This window comes from Nelumbo nucifera, chromosome 5 (genome assembly GCF_055504915.1).
Source record: "Nelumbo nucifera cultivar China Antique chromosome 5, China Antique-T2T, whole genome shotgun sequence".
In the NCBI taxonomy this organism is placed as follows: Eukaryota; Viridiplantae; Streptophyta; class Magnoliopsida; order Proteales; family Nelumbonaceae; genus Nelumbo; species Nelumbo nucifera.
In genome coordinates this window covers 53,116,115-53,136,503 of record NC_142653.1, presented here as the reverse complement: position 1 = coordinate 53,136,503, position 20,389 = coordinate 53,116,115, and the positions used below count along the sequence as shown (strand labels likewise).

The window sequence follows — 20,389 nt, the reverse complement described above, 5'->3', positions numbered from 1 at the left end:
TGTTTTTTCCCTTCAATGTTAAAGAGGATGCATGAAAATGTGTAGAGTCCATGGGATTTATAGTTATATCTATGTCAATTTGGTATTTGTTTAAGTTGTTAGAAGATTTGTTAACAATAACGGCTCGTTCTTTCATATTCTTTACAGTGTGGGACACCATTAGTGGAAAAGCACAATAAAAGAGAAGTCTAGTTATGACAGGGGTGCCCCCATTGCATCATTGCCCCGAGCACAAGGTGGGGGGCTAGTAAGTGAGATTATTATTTTATTTAATTACTAGTTTCATTGAATTGTTCAATAGCATGATGAATTTTTGTTTTTAACCTCTCATGTTTATAGGGGATGTGAAAAAAATGTGTACAAGCAAATGGATTTCGACTTTTATCTATCCAGGCCAATGAATAGTTGTCTCCATGTAGGAAAACGAACGTAGAGTTGCATAAAAAAATAATTTGCTTGTGTGAAATTTTGGAAAACAATGGCATCAACCCGAATGTGGTAATTAGGACAAAAAGAATAAGGGTCTACAGGTGAGTTGTGATGTGGTTGAGGAGGTTAGTCACCTAGATGATCCCCAAATGGACCTACCAACTACTAGTATAATTCCCAACTATTCTTGTACCTATGGTTGAGATGTGTATGTATACTCGTAGAGGCATGTTTGGTAAGAGGGAGCAACACCAAAGTTTCACCATTCCATGCTCTTGTGTCACGAGGGTAATCGTTGGGGCCCCGTGCGGCACTCGAAATGGGCGAGTAAGCCTACGAAACAAAGCAAATACACACAAAAAGGCAACAAGATGGCACACGAATTAGCAAAAGGCTATTTGTATTGCATCAATCAGTGGTAAGCACAAGCACACAGTACAGTATCGAGGGGATCTCGTGCTTAACCTTTACACGCTTATGAGCTCACTCGACTACCTACCTCCCCTCAAAGAGTACGTTAAACTTTTGGGGGAGTGACAAAAGGAAACATCAAAAGGACGGAAAAACATACTAAGTAATTACAATAACGCCATTGGCAGTCCCTCTTACAAACTACAAGCAAAGCCCACCCATGACACACATGTTGACACCATGAAGGCACGCGGTTGGCACTCTGATGGCTCACTGTAGGTGCTTGATGGCGCGGCGAAGGAGTCACCTGTGACATTCTCCCCCACTCAATTCGATCTACGTCCTCGGAGATCGGCTTCGGTTGGTCCCTTAGAGTCACTGTTGTGGAAGGAGGGTTCTTCTGCTGCTCCCCGAACCGGCTATCGTCCAAGGCCGAGGTTTATACTTTGGTGGCATGGTTGAGTTGGCTCATTCTGTTGGGGTTTCCTATGACTAAGTCCTTTCCTGGCAGCCTCAAGGTATGTTAGTGGCTGGTTTAGTTTGGCTAAGGGGTAGGTTTGGGCCAGGTAAGGATCAAAATGGTGTTTTGGATTATTAAGGTGTGGATTTCCATGCACTTTTCCCCAAGGGTAACTCACAGGGCTGCTACGAGAACTAGCCTTAGGGATGATGTGAATGTGGTGCCTAGATGGCTTGGGTGGCACTCGCTCTCCCCGGTGGTTGTGGTAGTAGATGTGGGCAAGATTTGACACGGCCTTGGGTCTTCTTCAGTTGGGCCCACCAATTGCGGGCACTTGTGGCTTTTGCTGCGAAGTCGACTTCTGCTGATGTGGTTGGTGTTGAAGCTGATGCTGCTGTTGATGTTGACTTGGAAGCTGGCATTGGCGTTGGCACTGGAAATGGAACTGTCTTGGGGGTGACTTCTTCCTGGTGATGACTTCCCAACCGGTTCCAATGTCGAGGTGAGGTACTTGACAGGGGTTCTTCCTTGTTGACGCAACGCTGTCTTCATGGTTGCTGGTTTCTTGGTACAACTGCAAGGCTGAAAGCTGCTTCCCAAGTATCTGCAAGGCTGATGAGACAGGAACCATGCAAGGGGAGTGTTCGTCCAGAATAAGCAAACTGTTGATGTGTGGCATAAGTGCTGCTTCCGCCTGCTTAAGGAACTCCACTCCAAGAACAACCTGAAAATCATCCAAGGGAACCACAAATAGATTGATGGGTCCTTTCCATGGTCCAACTCGGAGTTCTACTCCACGGGTCGTGCCCTCTACTGCTTTGGCCCCGGAGTTGACAGCCTTGACCCACCCAGTTTGTTTGGTGGTGGTCAAGCCGAGTCGCTTTGCCTCCGCAAGTGAAATGAAGTTGTGGGTGGCCCTAGTGTCCACCAAGGCTTGGGTCGGCCTCCCGCCGAGGGTGATGTCTACATAATTCAGCCCCTTGTGGGCTTTGGTGGGCCGCTTTGATGTGGCCTCTTTCTTGACCATGGCGTTGATGAGTTGGAGGGCGCCTACTCTTGGCGCCGCTGTGGGCTTCTCCTCATCGTTCTCTTCACTATCGCTGAGTTTGGCGATGAGGGCAGTTATTTTCTTTTGGGTTGAACAGTCACTCGTCCAATGCTTCCCATTGCAAAGGTAACAAGGCGCAGGAGGAGGTCTTCTAGTGGATTGGTGGCCCTGATAGCTTGGGTTTCCTTGTGGCTTCTTCCCTTGTTGGTAATTGTAGGGCTTATCCGCGGGAACTGGCTTCTCCTTTGTAGAGGTTGATTGTGGATCTCCCCCACTCAGACTCATGGTACCTGGGCTGGATGGTCTTTGCACATCTTCCTTAGGTGTTCTCAGATCAACAAGCTGCTCAGCTATGGCCATGGCAGTGGCGAGGTCCTCAACCCCGCGTCGCTGAAGTTTGAGCTCGACCCATGGCTTGAGACCGTCCATAAAATTGAACAGAAGATCCTTGTCTGACATTTCAGTGATCTCCAACGTCAAGGCCAAAAACTCCTTGACATAGTCATGTAGTGATTCTTGATGTCTGAGATTCTTCATTCTTCGCCTGAATCCAACCCAAGTGTCGATGGTGCGAGTTCCACGTTGAATGTCTTGACAACACCTACGCCACCATAACATTGCGATATCAGTAAAATACATAGCAGTTGTACGTACCTGAGTTTGGTTATCAACGATGCCAGTGGCGGAGAAATATTGCTCCAATTGCCACAAGAAGTTGTCAAGCTCCCTAGCATCCCGAGCACTCGAGTAAGGTGTTGACTCTCGGATCTTGATGTTCATGGAAGCTAGGGTGGAGGGAGTGCTAGGTGCATTGGCCACTGCCCTCTTTAGGAGAGTCATCTCATCTCTCATCTCATCTAATTGCACTTAAAATCTGTCTAGCAAGCCCTGTAGGCTGCTTTGGGAAGGCCCAGCTCCCGAATTCTGTATGGTGGTGTGCATGTCTCTGAAGGCACCATTGAAATGTCCTTCTAGTTCCACCACTGCATTCTCAACCGTCTCTAGGTTGAGGTGGAGTTCATCAACCCGATCTCGGGTTTCTCCCACTGTCACCTCGCAACGTAGGAGGCGCATGTCCACAGTAGCTAGTTGGTCGACTGATTTGTCGTGCTTGCTAGCTTTAGTTGTACACCCCTTTGGGGCTTGTGTCTTGGTAGGTTCGTCAAGTGGAGCGTCATCAGAGTCGTGGGCTTGAAGCCGCCCATGCGGTGTGTCATCGGCAATGCCCCGATTACTCTTCATTGTGTTGATGTAGGGACGAAGGCAAGGTCCAGAGTGTGTGTAGGAACTCCTGCTCTAATACCAACTGTCATGGGGGTAATCGTTGGGGCCCCGTGCGGCACTCGAAATGGGCGAGTAAGCCTACGAAACAAAGCAAACACACACATAAAGGCAACGAGATGGCACATGAATTAGCAAAAGGCTATTTGTATTGCATCAATCAGTGGTAAGCACAAGCACACAATACAGTGTCGAGGGGATCTCGTGCTTAACCTTTACACACTTATGAGCTCACTCGACTACCTACCTCCCCTCAAAGAGTACGTTAAGCTTTTGGGGGAGTGACAAAAGGAAACATCAAAAGGACGGAAAAACATACTAAGTAATTACAATAACACCATTGGCGGTCCCCCTTACAAAATACAAGCAAAGCCCACCCATGACACACATGTTGACACCATGAAGGCACGCGGTTGGCACTCTGATGGCTCACTGTAGGTGCTTGATGGCGCGGCAAAGGAGTCACCTGTGACACTTGTGTCATAAGTGTCTCCTTGTGCCAACATGCACCATTCTCCATGTTCTAAGCATGCCTTCGGAGTGTAATTGAGTGTGTTCTAGGTGGGCTATCTATGTATTTTGTATAAGAGAATGCCAATGGTATTAATGTAAATACTTATTACGATTTTTTATCATTTTGATGTTTCTTTCTATCACTCCCCCAAAAGCTTAACTTACTCTTTGAGGGAAGGTAGGTAGTTGAGTGGTGCCAATACCCTATAAAGATTAAGCACGAGGTCCCCTCGATACTAATGTGTGCGCTTGTGCTTTTCAACATTTAATGCAATACAAAGTGTCTTTTGACTAAATTGTGTGCCTTTTTGTTGTATTTTATGTGTTTTTGCTTGCATTCGTAGGCTTATTCGACCCAACTGAACACTGTACGGGGCCTCGTCAACTATTCCCATGACAGTTGGTATCAGAGTAGGTTGCTTTTCAACACATCATGACCCTTGCACAACGACACTAGTGGTGGCGTAATGAAGTACAATAGGTAAGTCACTAATGAGATACGGCTTGGGCTTACCCACACTTAGGAGACCAATGAAGCACTAGGCAATGAAGCCCTCATAGAAAAAGCCCAGAGGGGCCGCACATCCAAGTCGAGCAAGCATGACAAGTCACTTGACAAGCTTGCTACCTTTGGCACATGCATCCTTCGTTAAGGTGACATTTGGGGAAATGCATGATTGAGTGGAAGAGATCCACCTCAATGTTAAAATCATTGAGAGCTCCATGGTGGAGCTAGAAGCTTGCTTGAATGGCATCGTGAGTGAGGTCCAAACTCATGAATGGCACCCTTAAGGAAGTTCTTGGCGCATCATCTCGACAAGAAGGGAGCTCATCTAGATCTAGCCAACACCCGAGACCAGGTCAACGAGATGAAAGCCGAATGGTTAATATGGAAGAAAGCCATGCCTACACCCGTAGCCGTTCAAGCACAATTAGAAGAAATGAAGAGAGAGTGGTTGGCCATGAAAGCTTCCATGGTCGCCCATGTTGACCTCCAAGATCAACTAGATGACATTAGGGGGGATATGACCCTTCTAAAGATAGCAATGGCCAGCACACCTAGCCCCTCCACAACATTGGCCCCTGCTCACGTGAAGATTCAAGAGCCCACACCTTATGTTGGTTCCCAAGATGCTGGAGAGGTGGACAACTTCTTGTGGCAAATGGAGCAATATTGTCTTGTCATCGGCATTGATGATGTTACAACTTAGATTCATACCGCAACCATGTATTTGACTATATTGCTATGTTGTGGTGGCACAGGCGATGCCAAGACATTGAACGGGGCATGTGCACCATTAACATATGGGTTGATTTCAAGATAAAATTGAAGTGACAATTCTATCCTGAGAACGTGGAGTACCTTTCCTAGAAAAAGATGAAGGGACTCAAGCACGGGGACTCGCTCCATGAATACATTAAAGAGTTTTCAGCCTTTACCTTGGATTTTTCAGATATGTCTGACAAGGATCTATTGTTCAACTTCATGGATAGATTGAAGCCATGGATTGAACTAGAGCTCTAATGCCGCAGTGTGCAGGACCTTGCCACATCAATGACAATGGTAGATCAACTCACTGAGACAAGCTTGTTAGATGACGAAGCCCCCAAGTCAATCAGCCCATGTGCCTCAAGATTGAGTGGGGGAGCAAAACAAACACACCCTCCATACAACAACTTCAACATCAACAAGCCAACAAGACAAGACCATGGGAAAAAGCCACAAGGAAAACAAGGTCCCCAACACTAGTACAAGCTCAAGACCATTGGGCCCCCATGTTCTTGCTTTATCTATGGGGAGAAACATTGGGTTCGGAACTACCCGACAAAGAAGGTCAATGCCCTTGTTGCCAAGCTCAGTGATAACAAGCAAAGTGATGAGGAAAAGTCTGTGCAAGTACCAAGAGTAGGAGCCCTACAACTATTCAATGCCATGTAAAGAAAAAGGCCAATCCCAAAAGGCCTAAGAAAGCCCAAAAGGGGCTAAAGTATGTAGATGTTCTCCTTAGCGGGAAGCCGACTTAGGCCTAATTGATATAGGGGCCTCCCATAACTTTATTTCGGTCATCAAGGCCTGACGACTAAACCTGAACATTACCAAGGAGACAAGGTGACTCGAGGCCATGAACTCTGGTGCCAAGGCAATTGAAGGCATGGCCCACGGGGTTGATCTCCAAGTTAGGCCTTGGACAGGCAAGATTAACTTATCTGTGGTACCCCTATATGACTTTCAAGTTGTTCTGGGAATGGATGTTTTAGAACAGGTGAAAACAGCACTCATGCCTCACATCAACGCATTGTGCATCTTGGACAAGCACTCCCCTTGCATGGTACCAATCATGACTTCCACTAGGGCCCACAAAAGCAAGTTTCAATACTACAACTTTTCCATGATGAAGTCTTGTTCGACACCAACAAGTACATAGTAGAGAAGTTCTCCACACCCCAACTGAAGAAGCCACTTTTAAAGTCGACATTGACACCGGCATGAAGCAATAGCTCATCAAGTCGTCCTCAACACTCTAGCAGCAGCGTTTGTGCCCACTATCAACCATCAAGCAAAGCAAAAGACCCAAGGTCATCTCCAACTTCAACCATACCTACTACCAAAACTATTAGGGAGAGTGAGTGCCACCCAAGCCATTTAGGGATCACTTTCACACTATTCCTCAAGCCAAACCACGAGTAACCCTGTGAGTAGTCACCCTTGGGAAGAAATTCATGGGAACTAACTTCCCAACAATCCAAAACATCATTTTAACCTTGACCTGGCCCGAACCTTCCCTACAACCAACTTGAACCATCCACTGTCATACCTTGAGGCCACTAGGAAAGGACTTAGACATAGGATTCCCAAACCCAACAAGCCACTTCAACCATACCACCGAAGTACATACCTAGGCCTTGGACTACAGTATGTTTGTGGAAGAGTTGAAGAATCCTCTTTTTATTCTAACAACTCCAAGGGACTAGTCGAAGCCGATCTCTAAGGACGTAGATCAAATTGAGTGGGGGAGACTACTACAAGTGACTCCTTCACTACACCAACATGCACCATCCATCGTGCCCTCAGCATGCCTCTAGAGTGTCATTAAGTGTCATGGGTGAGCTATCTATGTATTTTGTATGGGGGGGGGGGGGGAATGCCAATGGTATTATTGTAAATACTTAGTATGATTTTTCACCATTTTGATGTTTCTTTTTGTCACTCACACAAAATCTTAACTTACTCTTTGAGGGGAGGTAAGTAGTTGAGTGGTGCCAATACCATGTAAAGATTAAGTACGAGGTCCCCTCGACACAAACTTGTGTGCTTTTGCTTGCCAACATTTAATGCAATACAAAGTACCTTTTGATTAATTTATGTGTCTTCTTGTTGCCTTTTATGTGTTATTGCTTGCATTCATAGGCTTACTCAACCCAGTCGAGCGCCACATGATGCCTCATCGACTAGTTCCATGACACCTAAGCATCATTAATAGGTTCCCAAGGACGAATTTGCAATAGCCTTTGGTGCTACATGTGGTCACACCTCAACAGGTGATGTAATGAATTATTGTTAATTTATTTTTATTCAAAGGGGTAAGCTACTTATCATTAACCTTGTTGGCATAGATACCTGTTGGTCCATTGATTTGGGCAACTTTCAAATGGAAAATTATGGTGTCATAAAAGGACTTAAAGGATATCGAGGCATTCTTGCATGGTGAAATCAGGGAGTACTAAACTTTGTATACTATTTAAGTAATTTATTATTAATTGAATCATGTTCTATATATCTAACATATGGATTTATCTTAGCAATATGGACGTTTGGAAGGATAAGGAATTATTGTTGACCCAGTACAACCTATGCATTCTCCTTATTATCCATTAATGGTGTTTGTATGAAGAAGCAATACCCAAAAATACACCATTTGTGTGATAACAAGTTATTTGTTTGTAATTAAATTAGCCAACTTGTAGTTTGTGATTAGCATTGGGTTGACAACCAACTTATATGTGAAACTCCTTTGTGGATTATAAGTTAGCTATCATAATTTTAGCAATGGATATGTCTGTGGAGTTTTCATGATGAAGTTCATGGATTGATTGGTGAGAGCTTCATGTTTTGACATTTGTGTGGTACTCCCTATAACCATTAATGTTGAAATTCACAATATCAGTTCGTTCATTATACTGAATTGTTGTTGGCTAATATAAGAGATGATTGACTTGACTCATAAGAGGTTGGTGCCTAAACTCTTGACATGTTGAAAAACAAGTAAAAAGTACATAATCCTATACTCTTGTTCTTGTACATGTATATGCCAAAGAACACAATAATGAACTCAATGATTAAAGCCCTACTGTTCTTCAACCATTCAATAACTACTTGTAGGAAGACTCCAAGGCCTTCAAACAAAAATCCTGATCAACTACCAAATTTCTGAAGCTCTCCAATATAGTTATTTAGATGAATCATTGAGTTGCCTTTATAAGATTAGATTGTGGGAAATGTCCATAAAAAAATTGCATGGCCTAGGGTATGTTGCCTTGAATACAATCAAATACAATGTGAATTAATTAAATTGCTTACGAAATTAATCGGGTAGTTATAAAATATCCTATTCGGATTAAAGAATATTTTTGGTACACGGATCACAACTCTCTCTCCACATTTACAATAATTTGGCTTGTATTTAAGGTGCCTAATATGTTAATTGTCACATGTGGACTAAGAAGACATCCCTACACACCATGTGAATATTCATTGCAAACCATTCTAACTGAAGTAAAAAAGCTAAATAATAAATGATACAAATGAATGAAAGACATTACAATGAAAATGATTAAAAAAACCATATTGATGCAAGAAGGGAAACAACAGGTACACAACCTATAACAGGTTAGGGAAAGAGTATGAAAGATATGAAGGGAATCCTCATAACCTTAGAACCTAATGCTTTCAAGAATCGATAATAGCTATTCGTCCTCTTTGTTCGTTCAGTACTGAAGAATCCTTCGTTCGTTCAATAGTGAAGAACCCTTCTTCCTTATTGGAAGAAGAGGAATGAACCCTAACTTTTAACATTTAAAAGACAAGAATAAAATGGTCTCAAAAATCTTATAAAGGGTAATTTTACCATTTTGTAAATATTTAAAGGGAAATTTCTTAAACTACTCTTATGATTTAGTTAATTGACTAAGTATACCCCTACTGTTTGACTATTGTCTAATGCTACTCTTACTATTTCAGAAAATTATCATTATCATTAAAATTTAACGGAATGGCTGAAATGCCCGTTTAGCCCTTAGGTCAAATTGAAAGCTCCTCTGGTTCTTATTTTTCCTCAGTTTGTCTTCGCTGTCCAGGTCCAGATCTGGGTTCCTTCATCTGAGATGAGATGGGCAGGTATGGTGGTACTTTGGACATATACAAAACAACACTAGCCTCTCTCTCTCTCTCTCTCTCTCTCTCTCTCTCTCTCGCCCTTGTTTTATCACCGCCGCTATTGCAAGTTGTAGTGGCGGTGGTGGACCCCTCCACGTTTGGCCACTCTCTCTTTCTCTCTCCCTCCCCTTCATTCTCTCTCCCTCTTGTATTTGTTTCATCACTGTTGTTGCAACAATAGCGGATCCCTCCATATCCAACCTCTCTCTCTCTCTCTCTCTCTCTGTCCCCCCTTCATTCTCTCTCTCTGTCTCTCCGTCCCCTTCATTCTCTCTCCCTCTTGCCCTTGTTTCATCACTGCCAACCCCTCCACATCCATGCTTGAACCCTACAGAGTGGAGTTGTCTCTGTAGGGAGCTCATCATCTTTCTAAGGCCAATTACATGCTTAGAAAACATTAAAGCCATGCATTTGCAATGTTGATAAGTCTGAAGCCACATATACTATAACCATCCATGAATAGTTGATTTCCTCTATGGATGGACTAGAGATGCTCTCTCCAAAAACTAGAGTGGGGTTCAGGTTGTGTAGTTGGCATCGTTTTTCGGAAGATTGTTGATGTCTCCTCCCGCCATTGACAAATTTCTTCTTCTTCTTCTTCTTCTTCTTCTTCTCTCTCTCTCTCTCTCTCCTATCGATGAAAATCACCGCTACTGCTGCAACTTCCAGCAGCAGCGATGATCTTCTTCCTCCACCCCCTTCCCCTCTTCGTTCTCCCTCTCCACCTCCCATGTATAAATTCCATCTTAGATCTGAGAGAGATTTAGATCTGTCACTACTAAAGCTTCTGCCTGTATAAATTATATACTTCCATTCTTCTTTCTTCGACAACAAAACTCCACCTAGTTATAGTCGTCCTCAGGACTCCAGTTATTGATGGGTATTTTTTTGTTTATTTTTACATGATAAATCTACTTGGTTGCAGTCATCTTCTTTATTTACAAGATATCAAAGTAGGAAACTGTTTCATCACCGTCTTTTCCCTCTCACCCCTATTTCATCACTGTTGACCCCTCCACATCCATGCTTGAACCCTACAAAGTGGATCTATCTCTGTAGGTAGTTGTCTCAAAGAGAACCAATGAAAAGAGGGATAATTCTTTTTGTCGTAAAGACATATTTTCTCTTCACCACAGAGTGGAGCTTTTGGGATTTCATTGGTAGATTGGCAGAGGTGCCAATGGCTCTCTTGAAGAAGACGGTTAAAAAGAATGAGAAGAAAAAGGAAGGGAGAGGGATGAAGGGTAAAATTAGGTTTTAAAAAAATTATATGTTACATGTGATACTAACGTTAAAGATAGAGCTAGTAAATTATCACAAACAGTTGGAATAGCATTAGATAACATTGAAAACAGTAAGGATATACTTAATCAATTAAAGAATTTGCCCACATTTAAATTGCACATTATGTCAAACAGTACATATAACTGACGGCTTGAATTGGCATGACAATTTTAGAAGGTCAGGATTGACATGTTTTGAAGTTCGTAGAACAAAGTGAGACTCACCCAAACTACAAGTTACTAAAATGCAATTTTCACTACAATTCTTGAGAACAGAGCGAGGTTTTTTATGTTTTATCCTTTATTTAGAAATGTGCGCGGTTCGGTTTTTAATTTTAATTGTTAACTGATGTTAGGGTTCCCATGGTAGAACGAAGACCCATTTGAATTCAGAAAGTGTTTTCCATCAAAATCCTCCCGGACGCCAACTCCATGAAACTGTAAGTTCTCTAAGAGCATCTTCTTTCAATCTCATACAATGTTTGGTTTTTTAGGTAAAAGATTACTTATTGCTAGGAGAAGGGACTCAACACCAGCTCTCAGATATCTTCATAATCCATTTCTCAAATCCATCTCTCACATTTCAAATTCAGAAAAGGAGTCTTCTTTTACAGTTTCTTACCTAGTAAACTTTTGTGGGCTCTCATCAGAGAGAGCCCTTTCTATTGCAAAGAAGGTCCATTTGGAAGACAAGAAGAAACCAAATTCTGTGCTCAAATTCTTTGAGAACCACGGATTCAGCAAAACCCAGATCGAAAAAGTCATAACAAAGCGTCCATTACTACTTTTAGCCGACCCAGTAAAATCATTTGAGCCTAAAGTTCAATTTTTCAGACAGTTTGGAATATCAGGGCCCAACCTTACTAAGTTCATCTCTTCAGACCCTGCCATTCTCACCAGGAGCTTAGAGAAGCAAATCATCCCTTCTTGGAATTTTCTCAAGACTTTACTTCACACAGACAATAACGTCGTCTTAGCCATTTACCGCAACTGTGCCTCCTGGATTCTCCAATTTAATGCCCAGACAATGTTGGCACCTAAAGTCGAAATCTTGCTGAATCATGGTGTGCCTGAGTCCAATATCTCGAAATTTATCATGTTGTATCCTGGTAGACTAACTCAGAACAACGACCGATTTAGCGAGTTTGTGAAGAAGATATGTGAAATGGGCTTTGATCCCTCAAGCACAATGTTTATTAAAGCCCTAGGTATAAAATCGGGGATGAGCACAGCTACATGGGATGCTAAACTTCGAGTTTACAAGAGTTTTGGTTGGTCAGATGATGAGATATTTTGCTTGTTCAGAAAGGGCCCTAATTGCATATCTATCTCGGAGGAGAACATCAGGACTAAGTTGGATTTCTTCATGAACAAATTGAACCTGAAGCCCTCAGTTCTCTCCAGAAATCCAGTAATATTTAGTCTTAGTTTGGAAAATAGGATTGTTCCAAGAATATCAGTTATTCAGGTTCTGCTCTCAAAGGGATTCATGAAGAATAATGTTTCCCTTGGAACTGTATTAGTAATGAATGATATGAAGTTTCGAGATAAGTTTGTGACCAGGTACAAGCATGAGATTACTGATTTAATAAATGTATTCCAAGGTAAAATATGATCATCTTTGTGATTCGCCAAGCCTTTTCACATTTTAAAATTGTAGTATATTCAATTGAGTGATGAAGAAAGGAATGACTGTTTTTTCATTCTTTATGATTGATGATACTTGCTTTTTCTGAACATTCTGGCTTTGTGGTAATTGCGGTGCTCATAAAGGTAACTGCTTTTTTCCCCTTCAAGGACAATTTACTTCATATATCCATGATGAATATAAAAGATGAAAGCAAAAGATATGAAAGGGTTTATAGAAGTAAGCAAACTCAATGTTTAAAAAATTGGACTGGGCATTTGGAAAGGGCCCTGATTCCCAGTTTTCTCAGATCAACCTGAACAGACTGCAATTTTTTCCCGGGTTTTGGTAACTCAGTAAGGAATCTTGTTATAATAGAAACCCATTCATCTAGTTGGTCATTTCCAGTTTTCAAAACATTGAGATATATCCTGAATATTTTATTTAATAATTAACTTCTATTTTCCTAATTTGACATGTCTAAAGGTTGGGCCACTGCACTCACTAGCTAGAATTAAAATCCACATTGTTTGGGTCACCTATCTTTCTAGCCACTTATTTTTCCTTATCTAGCCAAAGGTATTGCTTATGTGCTTTTCATTGTCAAAATGTACACTCTTGATCCAATTTGGCAGATTAGGATATTGAGAAATGCTATCTAGGTATTAGGAATTAGTATATTCCCTATAATATTAAGGTGTTGATATTTCTTTAATTGGTTCTCTGTTTTGATGGATGATGAGAATGACTATCCCCAGGCATTTTATTTCCCAGTGAATCAATGGAAAACATGGCTAGATTTGCACTTTTGTCCACATTTTCAGCCTCGTTTTTTTTTTCCTGTGAGTTGTTACAATGGAGTAGTTTTAACAAAATCCTTTTCCACTGCCAATTTCCAGTTCCACCACAACTGAAACACAACTTCAGTATTGAGTCAAAGGAGAACATGAAAATGGCATGGATGAAAATATCAGAAAAGTGAATCTCTTTAGTAGGACACACTCAATCTAGAGATTCCATGAAAGTGGCATGGCTTAAAATGCAAGAAAGGTGAGATTTTTCTAATAAGATTTCCTTCATAGTTTAGGGGCTTATGCCAAGAGTGTCCATGAAAGTGGTATGTAGGAAAATTTAATCTTTGATATTGGATTACTGAATCCCATGCCAAGGGCAATGATCCCAACTGAATCATGCAGTCACTCTAGATGTTAACTCCAAGAGTTTGGTACAAGAGGCCTTGGGTTCTATTATCATGTTAAAGAGGCTAGGAGTTAACATCTAGAGTGACTGCATGATTCAGTTAATAGATTTCCAAACTCTTTAGAACTAACTACTAGGCCACTTAGCTAGAGATGTAAAAGAAGGGAGTTGTATTGCAGAGCATCTTTCCTGGGATGGTTCTTGTTCTTGATCTTAGCTTTGTTTATTAGGTTTAATAGACTTATTGGCTCTTGTTTATTCAACTATAGGTACTTACAACCTTATTACTTTTGCATTTTTTTTTAATGACCTGATTGTTGTAGTTGACTGTGTAGTTCTATTACTGCGCATTATCTTATACCATAGACAAAAGCCCTTGGAACATGATTGACAACCAATAAGTTCTCAGTCTTGGGTTAGGATCTTCATCAAAACTCAACTCTTTGTGAAGGAATTGACAAAGCTCATATAAAGAATTCTAAGTGAATGATTTGGGAATTGCAATTGTTATGAAGTTACTGCTTATATATCGTTGAAAACCAGCAAGATTTAGAGATTCTGCTGATAAATGGTCTCATGGAAGGTAGTTCCACAAAAGTGGGAAGAAAGAATGCTATATAAAGAATATTGACAGTTGTGCTTGATCTTGTGGACATTTCATGTAGGGCCTTCAGGGTAATGTTCGTTCAGAAGTTCTTAGAGTCATAACATGGTTACCTTTATTTTATGAATGGATTATCGGAGAAGAAAAAAAAAAAATCTGTAGAGCCCTAGACAAGAACATGACTGTTGCTTCCTTTCTCTCAGCCTTGGGTTAGGATCTTCATCAAAACTCAACTCTTTGTGAAGGAATTGACAAAGCTCATATAAAGAATTCTAAGTGAATGATTTGGGAATTGCAATTGTTATGAAGTTACTGCTTATATATCGTTGAAAACCAGCAAGATTTAGAGATTCTGCTGACAAATGGTCTCATGGAAGGTAGTTCCACAAAAGTGGGAAGAAAGAATGCTATATAAAGAATATTGACAGTTGTGCTTGATCTTGTGGACATTTCATGTAGGGCCTTCAGGGTAATGTTCGTTCAGAAGTTCTTAGAGTCATAACATGGTTACCTTTATTTTATGAATGGATTATCGGAGAAGATGGCTGTACATTATTTTCATTGTGCCTTATTTTTTTATTCCAGAAGGAGCATCTGTTGAATATCTAACCAAATTCTGATTGACAATCAAATGCCATGGGAGGCATATATGGGAAATAATTGCAAGACTTTACATACCTTGTATTTGTAGTACAGTGCTCTACATTCTGAGGCACTTGTACAAATTTCCAAGAAAGATTGGAGGCTCAAAACTACTCTTTGTGTTATTAATGATGTTTTTGCGTATTATATTATATTTCATTGAATGGCTTATGGTTCATCAGTGGTGGACTGAGAGTTCAAAGATAGTTTCAGAGTACAGTTTTTGAGAAACAACATTTCATGAGTAGGGTCAATCTGATGATACAATTCACACCAAAACAATGGAGAATCTAAAACCACCCTTGGGGAGATTTTTTAACAGCATCACTAGGCAAAGACCTACATGTGGCATATGCTGTTTATTTGATAGGCCTGATGTAGGAAATTTCCTATTTGTAGATGTGGTCTACTTGATTAAACATTACTCCTGATTCATTTCTTCTTTTACTCATTAAAGAAGCAAGAAATTGGATTTTTAAGCGAGACAACATGTGAATGCAACGATTACTTACTGTTCATTCTGGTTGTTTTCTTGCATAGAAGTTCTTTTTGGTGAACCCCTGGGGTAACTATAGTGAAAAACATGGGAAACTCCAATGGGACTTCTTAATGAAGGTCAGAAGGTTGAATTCAAGTTCCATATAGTTGACAAAGTAATACTTACTATCCAATGTGATCAGGTTGTTTGAGGTTGGATATTTCAAGATGGACACTTGCTAGATGTGCAGGTGTTTCTAGAAATTTGCTTAGAGCTAGAGAACAAGAAAACTGTGGAAAATCATTCATTCATCCTAATTTGGTAATGTTGTTCATTCATTCATCCTAATAAAATGTCTTCTTAAAGAGCAATTAAAACTATAAAATCGTTACTTTTTGTGTGAAAACTAAGAATTTAAGACCTAATGTAGACTTGTTTGGGCTTGTCTCAAGGGTGTGGCACAGAGGCGGCTCGTAGAATCAGGAATGTAATATGTTTTCCATTACATTAGCTATGTGAAGTAATGCAATTGAGTGAAAAAAGAAATTAGAGGTTTTACATGCTTGGAACCCTCCAGCTCCTGGTTTTATCAAACTAAATTTTGATGGCAGTAGCATGGGGAATCCAGGGCTTTTGGGTATTGGGGGGGGGGGGTACTAAGAGATCAAAAAGGTTATGTAATAGCTATGTTCTCTGGCCCAATTGGAGTGGGAGACTCTTTGAGGGCTAAGGTGTTAGTAACTTTGGAAGGGGTACAAAGGGCCAAAGACCTTAATGTCAAGAAATTAATTATAGAGGGAGATTCTGTGATTGTAGTGGACTGGTTAAAAGAAGACACCTCTAAGATGTGGAGCTACAGTAATGAAAGAGAGAGTTCAAATGGCTGATCAAGGATATAGAAGCTCAGTGTACTTGGGTAAAGAGAAATGCCAACTCCTTTGCTAATGGATTAGCTAGGCAAGGGGTTTATAGGGTTTATGGGTTTTGGACTTAGTTGTAATCGTTGTTTTTATCAATTTGGGTGCATTCCCTTCTTCTAGTGAGTTAAGATACCTTAGCTCCTTTTCTTTGTAATTTTAATTCCATTTAATGAAATATGTGGTTATTGATAAAAAAAATGTTTTATATGTTTGATTTTATTTTAAAATTCTCATTTGAATATGCTTTAGATCTTATGTTTATGTATTTTAATTTTAGATAATAGGTTTCTTAAAACATTATTTTAAAACTTAAGTTTATATTTTTTATTAATATTATGTTTAATATTTTTTTGTTTTTTATTTTTTAGCATTTTTTTTGTAGTTTTGCGCTTTGCTTCAAAAAGGCGTGCGCCTCGCCTTGCACCTTGTGCCTAAGGCGCAAATTGACCCCTGCGCCTTTTTTGTGCCTTGCGCTTTTAAAACACTGATCTAGGCGACAAAGCGCCCTTGGAGGCCGCCTTGCCTAATCACCAAGTAGTTTTCTACGTGTTATAAAAAACTTTATATTCATAATTTTTTGAGTTTATAATTATAAAAGACATTTTTAAACTAAAATATTCATTTTGTGTGTTCATATACTAATTTTTTTTACTATTTTCTTATTTGTTAAGGTTTAATCAATACAAACATAGCTAAATGCTGTATTGAACCTTCAAACACTTCAAAACCTGAAGGTCCTGAACCAATAAGGAATAATATAAAATGTTATTCCAAGCAACACATTTTCTTTTGTTTTCTTTACTAATTTTGTGTGCTTATATACTAATTTCTTCTTCTTCCTTTTCTTCTTCTTCTTCTTCTTCTTCTTCTTCTTCCACCTTTTCTTTTATTTTCTTCTTTTCCTATAACAGAAATAGGGGTTCAGCCCCTATATTTTTTGAATTTTCTTTTCTTTCTTCTTTTTCTTCTCATGAATATGTTGGGATATGTTGATTTTCTATACTTTAACATGAAGTTTATACTTATGAAAATTATGGATATTTATTAAAGAAATATGATTATGAAACTAGGGAGCTACCCTAGGATACATATTTTTACTTGAAAAAAAATCCATCGCCTAGGTGACTAGGCAACAAGGTGCCCCCCTGTCGCCTAGCCTCACCTTGGTATCTTGAAAACTATGATTCTGATCAAAGAAGACCAGTCAACATTCTCTAAGGACTAGTCACTAGATCTTAGCTTGTTCTACATCAGGAGGGATCCATAGATGATTAGAGCTAAGTAATTTAGTGGGTGTTTTGATGCTTTTTAAGATTGTAGTATGGATTGATCCACATAATACTGAGGATTGGTCCGTCCTATCTCACAATTTCTCATGTACACTTAATATTGAGGATCAGTTCATATCACAATAATCACGATATATTCAAACATTTTATAAAGTTCTGCAATATATGACCAAGATTTTTTTTCTCACTACACATCTATACCATCCACACTGCAGTCCTAAACACTTACAAAAGTGTGTAGTAGTTAGTGGGGCTCAGAAGATTAATCCACACTACTCATTTTCTCAGAGCACTCAATGTTTTCCTTTGGACAGTAGAATAACAAGTAATTTTGAATTGGGTTGATGCCTATGCCAGGTTTGGATTGATCACGCAGGCTTATTGGTCCTAATTTATATGATGTATGTTAGGTAGGGCTCAGGCTAGGCTAGGGTTGGGATAGGACCATCCTGAGATTTGAGGTGAGGTCCAGCTCAAGGTCTGAAAACTTGAGTCCCGTTGGTGTAAAATTTCAGATTTAGGTTTTCCAAGCTTGGGTTGTGCTCACTCAGCTTCCATTTGTAGAGAAGGGTAGGACGTAGGAACCTCTGTTTTTGTTCCCCCAAAAAGAAGGTTAAAACTTAGGCCCTGTTCGCTTTTCGGTAAGTTACTTACCCGGGTAAATGTAGTTACCTGGGTAAGTTCTTTTATTTCCCAAGTAAAAAAGAAAATGACCATTTTAGTCATAAAAATTCATTATTAAATGGGGTGTTTTTGTCCCATTTAAGTGTTGGAATCTTTTCCCCCAAGTGGGAAAGTTATTTACCCACCTAGGAGATGGGTTTACCCAGTTAAGTGATACCTAGGAAAATAAACTTTCCCTGGTCTCCACATTAATCTGAAAAAAGAACATGGTATTCTTGGTGAATGGGAACCAAAATCCTATTGACCAACTTTTCCCTCTCTCAAAATCCAAAAAAGAATGTCCCCGTAGAGAAAAAAAAAACCTTAGAAATGAAGTTGAAGTAATGGAAATCCTTATTCCCATCCCACAAAATGAAATGGAAAAAAGAAAAAAAGAAACTCAAAATGAAGGAGAAGTTGATGTCTCTATTCAAAAAAAGAAAAAGAAAAGAAAAGAAATCATAAAAATAAGAAAGCTTTCTAAAATGAAAGGGGAACTTTAACAAAAACAAAAAGTGAAAGGGGCAAGGCCTCCTTCTGAAGAAAGAAAAAAAAAGGGGACGGATGAAGTTTAGCATATCTACAATCACTCGCTCTTCCTAGGGCTGCAAATGGTATGTTTGTCCAAATTCAAATTCGAATCAAGTATCAAAAAATTCAAATTTGGATTTAATCCCATTAGGATGGCTGGAATTTCATCTGTTTATTTTTTATCAATAGATCCACACCTATCTAATTTGATAATCTGATTTGATTTCAATTCATTTTGTTCATGAAATACAATATCAAAGTTATTTTTTGTTAATTTTATTAATGATGTATATAACATTTCAATATCTTATTGTAATCTAAATTAAATTTGAAACTGATGGATAAGATCCGATTTGAATTTGAATAAATAGAACCAAATTTGGATATACCTATATCCAAATTGGTTTCTTTGTATTAGGCGCCCTAATAACTCTTTCCTGCCTTGAAGCTCTAATTAACTCTTTCCTGAGGCTTAAGTATTTAAATTCAAGAGTTCAACTATTCTAGGGCAATGACTTGTGTGTTGATTTAACCCTAGTAAGACAAGACTTATAAAATAAGCATGTTAGTCTACAAAGGAACCAACTGATAGGTGGCTCAGTTGATACGGTCACTAGCTTGTTTTAATAGAGACTTGGGATCTTTTGTCTATCAAACAAAATAGGAGTAAGAAATTGGTTACTGATGTATATAATCAGGAATCTCTCCATAATACTCAAGACCATATTGATGAAAGTAGTGATGGGATCTCCTGAAAGTAAAAGCTCTATGAATATTTTTAAAGCATGGGCATCCAACCGCACATTCAGAACATCTTCCCATGAATTTAATACATGTACAAGAGATACTCCTCATGTGCGATTGGATGTTGTGCTCTCAGACGATTGGATGCTTTTTTGATGAGTCAAACCAAGAAAATGGCATGAAGGAAAAGCGAATTACTTCAAGCAATATCAAAGACAAAAACATGTATACTAATATTTTATATTACAAAATATATTAAAATTGTATTTCTATATTTTTGATATCTAACTTATTCTCATAATGTAAATTTTTATAAGAAAATTTACATATTTTTCTCTCTTTTAATAATTTGTCACCTATTATTCTACCAGTTAAAAAAGCAGTAAATAAGCCCATCTATAGTCCAACTATTATACATCTTAGAGCAAGGTTTAGCTGAAGGAGATGGCTGTTCAGGCTTCAACGGGCTGTGAAACCAATTATAAGGTTTCATGTTACTAATAAAATAAATGGGACCCAATTTTTCACAATGGGGCCCATGAATTTATTATTGGTGTAGAACTTTATCATTGATTCCAATTAATCTAAATTCTACATCTTAAGGCCTTCATGTTATATGACCTGAGTATCCTAATTTATTGTCATAAAAATCTATGTATTAGTCTTTGAAAATCAATCAAATTCCGATAAACAATTTTCCTTCTTGGCCATAAAATGTTGTCTCTGGTAATATGAGGTTGCTATACGTGGTAATGCATATTCCTATTGCAAAAAAAAAAAAAAAAAGAAGTGGAATTATGTAAGGACATCGGATGAAGTGGTAAAAAAATGA

General features: G+C 39.4%; 1 protein-coding gene across 1 annotated transcript; it reads left to right on the top strand.

The window, feature by feature from the left end:
* Nucleotides 1-11,278: 11,278 nt before the first annotated feature.
* Nucleotides 11,279-12,562, top strand: LOC104596734 (uncharacterized). The gene has a single exon (XM_010258013.3). The coding sequence runs from the start codon at nucleotides 11,338-11,340 to the stop codon at nucleotides 12,472-12,474; it is 1,137 nt and encodes a 378-aa protein (XP_010256315.1). The 5' UTR covers nucleotides 11,279-11,337; the 3' UTR covers nucleotides 12,475-12,562.
* The last annotated feature ends 7,827 nt before the right edge of the window (nucleotides 12,563-20,389 follow it).

Bases quoted from the DNA above. Each gene is read 5' to 3' on its own strand.
- LOC104596734 (XM_010258013.3), top strand. From the start codon at position 11,338: ATGTTTGGTTTTTTAGGTAAAAGATTACTTATTGCTAGGAGAAGGGAC.